Source organism: Leptodactylus fuscus, chromosome 9 (genome assembly GCF_031893055.1).
Source record: "Leptodactylus fuscus isolate aLepFus1 chromosome 9, aLepFus1.hap2, whole genome shotgun sequence".
In the NCBI taxonomy this organism is placed as follows: Eukaryota; Metazoa; Chordata; class Amphibia; order Anura; family Leptodactylidae; genus Leptodactylus; species Leptodactylus fuscus.
Genome location: NC_134273.1, coordinates 8,213,339 through 8,221,146, shown reverse-complemented (window position 1 = coordinate 8,221,146; position 7,808 = coordinate 8,213,339). Strand labels below are relative to the sequence as shown.

Sequence of the window (7,808 nt, the reverse complement as noted above, 5' to 3'; positions counted from 1 at the left end):
TACCACCTATGAATCAGTGCAGCGCTGTTTTTGGAAGAAAGCCGTCATGTTTTTCTAATCAAGGACCTTTCACCAACTCCAACTTTTTGAACCGTCCCGGGATTCTTTCTCTAGCCCCCACCCTTCCTGGGCAATGATTTCTGTTAGCTTCAGCAACAAATATTCTAATTTGTCTCTCTACTGTCAGATGGGCGGTCCCGAATGGGAACAGATCATCTGGGACCTGCCACTTGACAGTAAAGAGCAGAATTAGCATATTGGGTGCTACATGTTACAGCATCGATTGCTCCGGAAAGGTGGGGGCTAGAGAGAAAATTACAACTGTGCTGGAATCAGTGGAGGGTCGGCTATCGGAGGATGCAAAAACTTGGGTTTGGTGGAGGTGGCGAAACGCAAACAGCCACCTTAGCGCTGTAGGCGGTGCAGAATATTGCATTATATTACACTTTTGGTTATGAATCTTTCAGGATTTTCTAACAAGAGTCAGACACTACATGAAAAACGTACGGCCACCATAAAAATTCACAACTTTTTAATAAGTCACGGCTCACTTGAGATCTTTGGCAACATTAGAGATGCATATATTGTATAGGATTCGAAAATACAGCTGCTTACTTCCATATACAGCGCCACCTCTGCCAATAGGTTGTGTCTGGTATTGCAGCTGAGATTTATGAAAGTAAATAGGGTTGAACTGCAATACCTCACATGACCTGTGGACAGCAGTGGCGCTGTTTCTGGGGGAAAAAAAAGCTGCAATACTTCTCCAATCCTGGACCACCCCTTTAAGGGCCATCCCCTAAGGCAATGAGATCGATATGAAACAATAGAGCCACCACATTTCTGAACTGCATAGAAGTCCGCCTGCTGAGGATAAGATTATAACTTCACAGAAGATACCTGAAGGAAACATCCGCCGAACATCTGGAATGACCTCAGTTCAATAAAAATACTTTATATAAAACTTTTTTTTTTTTTTACTTAAAATGTCCATTCGATTGTTCTCCTGCATCTGGTATGTACACGTCTACCACAAAATATTACAGCTCTGCCGAGATCATCGAGTCGTTGTGTCCATGGAGGTCTGAGTCCTCCAGTAAGGAGGACTGTTTCATGTCCACTTTGTAGGGTTTCATATTTTTGCCCCCATAGGATTGCACCCCTATACTACTGGGATGGCTCTGCATAGACATATGGGATAGTAAAGGGATGTTTGCATCCTGATTGGATCCTGAAGATGGTAAACTGGTCACGTGACCAGTACTTGTCGACCCGCTTGCACTACTCGGAGAGCGGCTCTTTGGCGGTGGGCAATGCTGGATGACCCTTGGCGGCCCAGGTGGTTGGTAGTGAGCAGTTGGAAAAGCAGCATATCCTGGTGGGATAGGGTATCCATTGATAGGTATGAATCTTTGATTTTGAGGTAATGGTGGCCCAATAAATCCAGTGATCTGGGCCTGGGGCATCCCTTGAGCGGAAAATAGGAAATTAGGATACCTTTGATTGCTCAAGTTGCTTACAGGGCTCGCACTCAGAGATGTGGTCTGCGTTGTGGCATTACCTCCCGATGGCGTGGTGGAGCTTGTGTGGCTCGAAAGTCCTTCCCATGACCTCAACCTCATGTGGATATCCTTGAACCTCGGCCTCCTGGATGGTATCTCTTGCCAACACTCAGTCATGAGACTGTACATTCTCGGAGGACAGTCTTCGGAACATGGAAGCAGTTGTCTCTTCCTGACCATCTCGATGACTTCTTGGTTACTAAATCCATAGTAGGGTTGAAGACCAAAGCTGAAGATTTCCCACAATACCACACCGTAAGACCAGATGTCCGAATCGGTGGAAAATTTCCCGTACATGATGGCCTCTGGCGGCATCCATCGGATAGGCAGAAGGGACTTGTTTTGGACTCTGTAGTAATCAGCGGAATAGATTTCCCTCGAAAGTCCAAGGTCGGAAATTTTTATATGAAGTTGTTCTCCAACTAATATGTTGCGAGCGGCAAGGTCTTTATGGACAAAGAAGTGGCTTGCCAAATATTCCATGCCGGCGGCAATCTGAACAGCAATGTGGAGAAAATCACCATGATCAAGGCTTGATTTCACCGTGCCATCCTCATCGCTGCTGCAGCCAACGTCTGAATGGGGCGACCTCATGATGAGGAACTCGTGGAGATCCCCAAGATTCATGTACTCGAACAACATACACACCGGCTGCTCCTGAGTCACCACGCCAAGAAGACACACAATGTTGGGATGGTGTAACTCCGCCATGAGAGACGCCTCCTGCTGGAACTCTGCCCACTGCTGGGGATTATTATAATCCTTCAACGTTTTGATGGCCACAAGTTGGGCATGATCCATCCCGGGGAGGTAGAGGTGACCTTTGTAGATCTTTCCAAAGACGCATTCACCCAGTTCTTCCATAAATCGCACTGCAGACAGGGGGAGCTCTTTAGCCTTGGTCTATTTAAAGTAAAAAAAGAAGAAAATCAGTGACCGGGAAGCCTTTCCACCCAAACAGTACATGACACCATAAAAGTTACCACCTATAAGGCTATAGTGTCTTACTAGCTACAATATCCAGAGAACAGATGAAGAACTGTCACTTGGTCACCTGCCAGTCTCCTACTCATACACACAACCATTGCCTGTGATTCCATCTTGTCTCTAGGCTCTATGTTCTCTGGACTCATTCCCAATACCTTACTCTGCTTACTGGTTCATCTCCTGGGTTACTGATTTTTGTCTTCTTGGTTTACGCCTCTTTTGCTGATTTGGCCTTATCTCCACTTCTTGTACTTCACCCTGACTTTGTCTATGGAAACTGCTTTGCTTTCTTCTGGGCTATTCTCCTACTCTCCTGGTTTCTGACCCTTCTGGGCCGTTCCATTCCAATGACACGTAGCAGAATACAGCAGGTCCTATCCCGCTCTCTGTCATTATAATGGATCGGAAGCTCCCATAGACATGAATGCACCATATATATATAGCAGCCCCCAGAACATCCAGGTTTCTGTCCATAGCTGTGGTAAATTCCCAGACACCTATTAATAGGCGACTATCATCAGAGCTACCGGCTACAACTACAAGATGGAAACTTCCCGGCATCTGATCTACAAACAAACAGATTGTAGGACATGTGCAGGGGATGATGAGGTTTATACTCCGGTGTATACAAGTAGTCAGAGCGCTCCAGGCTATGTGACTTACATCATGTATAGAAATGGTGGGAACTACGACTGAGACATCAATGTCCTTCTATTATATACTGTGCATACATGTCCTTCTATTATATACTGTACATACATGTCCTTCTATTACATACATATACTTATATTATATACTGTACATACATGTTCTTCTATTACATACAAATCTTTCTACTATATACTGTACAGACATATCCTTCTATTATATACTGTTCATACATGTTCTTCTATTACATACATGTTCTTCTATTACATACAAATCTTTCTACTATATACTGTACAGACATATCCTTCTATTATATACTGTTCATACATGTTCTTCTATTACATACAAATCCTTCTATTATATACTGTACATACATGTCCTTCTATTATATACTGTACATGCATGTTCTTCTATCACATACATGTCCTTCTATTATATACTGTACATACATGTCCTTCTATTACATACATGTCCTTCTATTATATACTGTACATACATGTCCTTCTATTACATACATATCCTTCTATTATATACTGTACATACATGTCCTTCTATTATATACTGTACATACATGTTCTTCTATTACATACATGTCCTTCTATTACATACCCGTCTCTCCACTGCTACCCTTGTGACTTGCACTAATAGTAAACACTATGATAAAATTAAAGTGTGACCATTAAGTAGGAAAAACATTTGTGTTTGGGTCCGATAATATCCGAATAGGGGTCAGTATTTTTATCATCTGTTACAAAGCTCCAAATCCCCTGCAGCCCTTCATACAGCCAGACTTAAAGGGATTATCCAGGAAACATGGCTGCTTTCTTCTTTTTCTCAGGAAGTGACATCACCTCTGTTGATCACATGGCCATGCAGCTGCTCATTTCACTAATAATATTCTGGCTGCTTCCCGCCACCACTAGGGGGAGCTCACATCATATGGATTTGTTATACAATTTAATGGGAGCTGTATAAATATGTCTGCAGTGAGCTCCCCCTAGTGGTGGCTTCAGGCAGTTGCGATTTTACAACTCCTATTCACAGCTAATAATTTTACTACCAAATTGGAGAGCGACTGCAGAGAGTGTCTCTCTGTCTGGAGGACCCGGCATGTCCCTGCTCTATATAGATGCGGTCAATGGCCCCATGTAATGCCTACTTTTACCTGTGGTGGCGCTGCAGGAAAATTTTTAGCAACTGCTTCAAGGTTCCACCAAGGACCACAGATGGAGATCCTAGTGTGAAAGATACTCTGTGATCAGCTTATCTTTGGAGGACCCTACTGGACAAACCCTTTAATCGAAAATTAGGGGTATCTCCAAAATCTCCTGGCACTACTGTATGGACTTGGATCAATACACACAATGTATATTGATAAAGTAGGGCCATCATCATGTGACATGATTGTGATTGGCTAATTAACTCTGGTTCAAAAAAATTGTGAAGCGTGAAATTTTGTGTGAAAAATTTATAGGGCCAGTTACCCAATATCTGATACCCCTAGCTTCGCCGTCCTCATGGCTCTTTATGCAGCCGAGATCTTCTGAATATGACACAGGCGTCCAATTTTTCTCCAATTACTAAAATATCGTGCCGATGTAACCGTAGCCGGAGGAGTCAATAGCCATGTCACTGCCTGATTTCTCTTCACACAATTAGTACGGAGAGGATATCGGACCCCGGTACTGAAATATGGAGCCAGTTAAGTGTACGGCCATGTCAGGAAATTAGCTGTGTTGTCGGACGCCAGATGGTTTACGTTACACAAATCCTTTAGGCCAAACTTGTTTACATCTGGCGTATTGTAAATTATATCCCAGTAATGAAAGCGAAGTGACCTCTCCCTCACCTCCGCAGCGCTCCGCCTGATCCCACATCACAGGAGCCTAATAATACTACCAAACCGGCCAAGAGCCGGCGCTGCCAACTGCACCGCGATGTGCGATATGACGATGTGCAACACAGACACAATAAAATAACACATTACTTATTGTGGACTGTAAAATCCAATTTTTCTGCAGAATTCTGGGATCCGACAATTGCTGGATTATGAAATCGACATAACAACATATTAGTGGAGCTCGGCTGTAACACGTTGGAAAAAAATGGCAATATAATACTACAAGAGTCTATCCAATGTTAGCACATTCAAAATGGCCGCCTGTATGACACGTATCTGACACACACAGGATATCTCACCTTTGGTTTATATGCGTTTAACATGGACATCTCGACGTTCTGCCCGCGGACATGCTTGGGTTGTCGCTGTACTGCCGGAGAAGACGCCTTCTGGTTATTGCGACAGATACAGATGAAGAAAAACAGCAAGGCGATCGCCAGCGGGATTGTGACGCTCGGAACCAGGATGTAGAGGATCTCCATTTTGTTTTTTTCTTTAGAGTCCTGGGTATCTAATATGGGAAATAAATGAAATGAATCGGTGGCCTTCAAAGTCTAAAGGAAGGATGTAGCTATAGAGGCGGACGCTGAATGGGAAGACAAACATCACTGCGCCGGACAATCAGAAAGGGACATGTGACTGTCAAAGTCTCGCAGTAGGTGCAGCCTCAAGCTTTAGGCCTTCAGCCTTGAGTAAAATGCATTTCTCCTAGGTTTAGGTTGGACTCTCTAAATGGTAACAGACAACAAGCCTCTGAGGAATTGGAGTCGGAACCACTTTTGGGTAGAGTTACCAAGTCTGATGCCGGATTCCAAATAGAATCGTGAATTATTTTTAATCGTATTTTGTATCATTAATTAGATACATAGTTACTAGAGATGAGCGAGTACTGTTGGGATCAGCCGATCCGAACAGCACACTCCATAGAAATGAATGGATGCACCTGGTACTTCCGCTTTGACGGCGGCCGGCCGCTTAACCCCCCGCGTGCCAGCTACTTCCATTCATTTCTATGCGAGCGTGCTGTTCGGATCGGCTGATCCCTACAGTACTCGCTCATCTCTAATAGTTACTTTCCTAGGAATTCAGTCACTAGTTACAGGAGCTTTCACGTTTGGGTCTGTCCGGGCCTGTCGGCCATTTTTGAAGGAGTTGAGTGGAATGGGGCTGTGTAAAAACAAAGGAGTCGGAGTTGGTGGCTTGGACTACCTACTCGACAGACCGGACCCCACTGCCCCCTACATGTTAGGAACAGAATGGGTCAAAGAGGAGCATGACTGTATGGTCAGATGACATGGACCTTGCTTGTTGTCTGTTATCATAGAAACATATAGCCCTGCATAGGATCTCTAGACACATAAGGCCGGGTTCACATGATGTATTTTGGCACGTAATGTGGCATGTAGACGGCACAGGAGCTTTTGCGGGCCATATATGCTCCCATTGATTTCAATGGGAGCCGGGACCGTATACATGGCGCTATTTTGCAGCGGCCGCAAAACAGCGCCGCGTATACGGCCCCGGCTCCCATTGAAATCAATGGGAGCGTATACGACCCGTAAAAGCTCCCGCGCAGTCTACGTGCCACATTATGCGCCAAAATACATCGTGTGAACCCGGCCTAAGAAGAAATTTTTAGTGAAAACGATTTACAAAGTTGCGTCATTTTTCATTCTTGATACATCAAAACAAAAAATGTTGCATTTCTAACAAGGACACCGAGACATCCGACACATTCACAACTGCAGCCGATGCGAAAAATCGGCACACGGAGGATTCCAGCGCATATAGTATCACCATTGTGAATAGAAACCACAGGGTCACCGATGGGAAACGGGCAGTAATGGGAGCAATTAGTGCCGTCACTGGGGCCCTTCCGCAATCTTCGCAATGCTTTGGGCCTTAGATATCAGTGCGGATATTTTCTTTCCTTCATCTAGAGTGGGAATATTTCATGTAATTTCGGGCACACATGGCGCAGCGCTGAAGCTTTGCCTTGTTGGGGAATTTCCTGTTTGAGATGTTGTGGCTTTCAGATTCAGGCTGCGCTCGGTTCCTCAGCAAGGCTCGTTTTTCATGTACTACAAAGGCGGCCTGTGTGCCGGGGCGGCCGCATCACACAGCACAGTAGCAGCGCTAACACGAAACAGGCGCCTCCCTCCATCCACAATAAAGGGACATATCAAACCTCCAGGCGGAGGGATGTGGATGGTACGTGCTACTGGGGTAGAGGCATGAGACTGCAGGGGGGATTCTAAATGACTGGGAATGTATCCTATGGGCCCGTCTAGGGGGTTTCCAGAAATGGGGCCCATTTATCAAGTCTGGTATACAAGACAGATTGCTCTTATGGATGCCAAACGCCTCTGAGTGCTCAGCAAACGTATGGACATATTTTACTGATATGTTGGTTTTGGTGAATGGGGGGCCGGGGTGCTGAGACCACCGCCTCTCACTAGGGGAGCTCCCAAAATCCCTTTGATCAAAACTTCATGTCCCTATGATTGAACCATCATAGAAATCTGCAGCAGTCGTTGCCACATTTTTCAATGGCTGTTGCCATTGGCTGCTCATCTTCCCTGCAGCGACCACTACTGGAGATATATAGTATTACATGCCGCCAGTCAATATGTCAATTGACCACGTCTGCCAGAATATCATATTCAGGAAAAAGTCAAGCTCATGGAGGCTTCAGGCCCAATGCACATGAT

The 7,808-nt window shown here is 44.9% G+C and overlaps 1 protein-coding gene across 1 annotated transcript in view; it reads right to left on the bottom strand.

Annotated features, from left to right (window-relative positions):
* Window positions 1-449: 449 nt before the first annotated feature.
* The window catches only part of ROR1 (receptor tyrosine kinase like orphan receptor 1), a 171,192-nt gene continuing 163,833 nt past the window's right edge, over window positions 450-7,808 (bottom strand). Inside the window, exons 8-9 of the mRNA XM_075287943.1 lie at window positions 5,397-5,608; window positions 450-2,465 (exon numbers count right to left, since the gene is read on the bottom strand). Of these exons, the coding sequence (XP_075144044.1) occupies window positions 1,041-2,465; window positions 5,397-5,608 (1,637 nt within the window). The 3' untranslated portion in view covers window positions 450-1,040. The remainder of the gene's footprint in view (window positions 2,466-5,396; window positions 5,609-7,808) is intronic.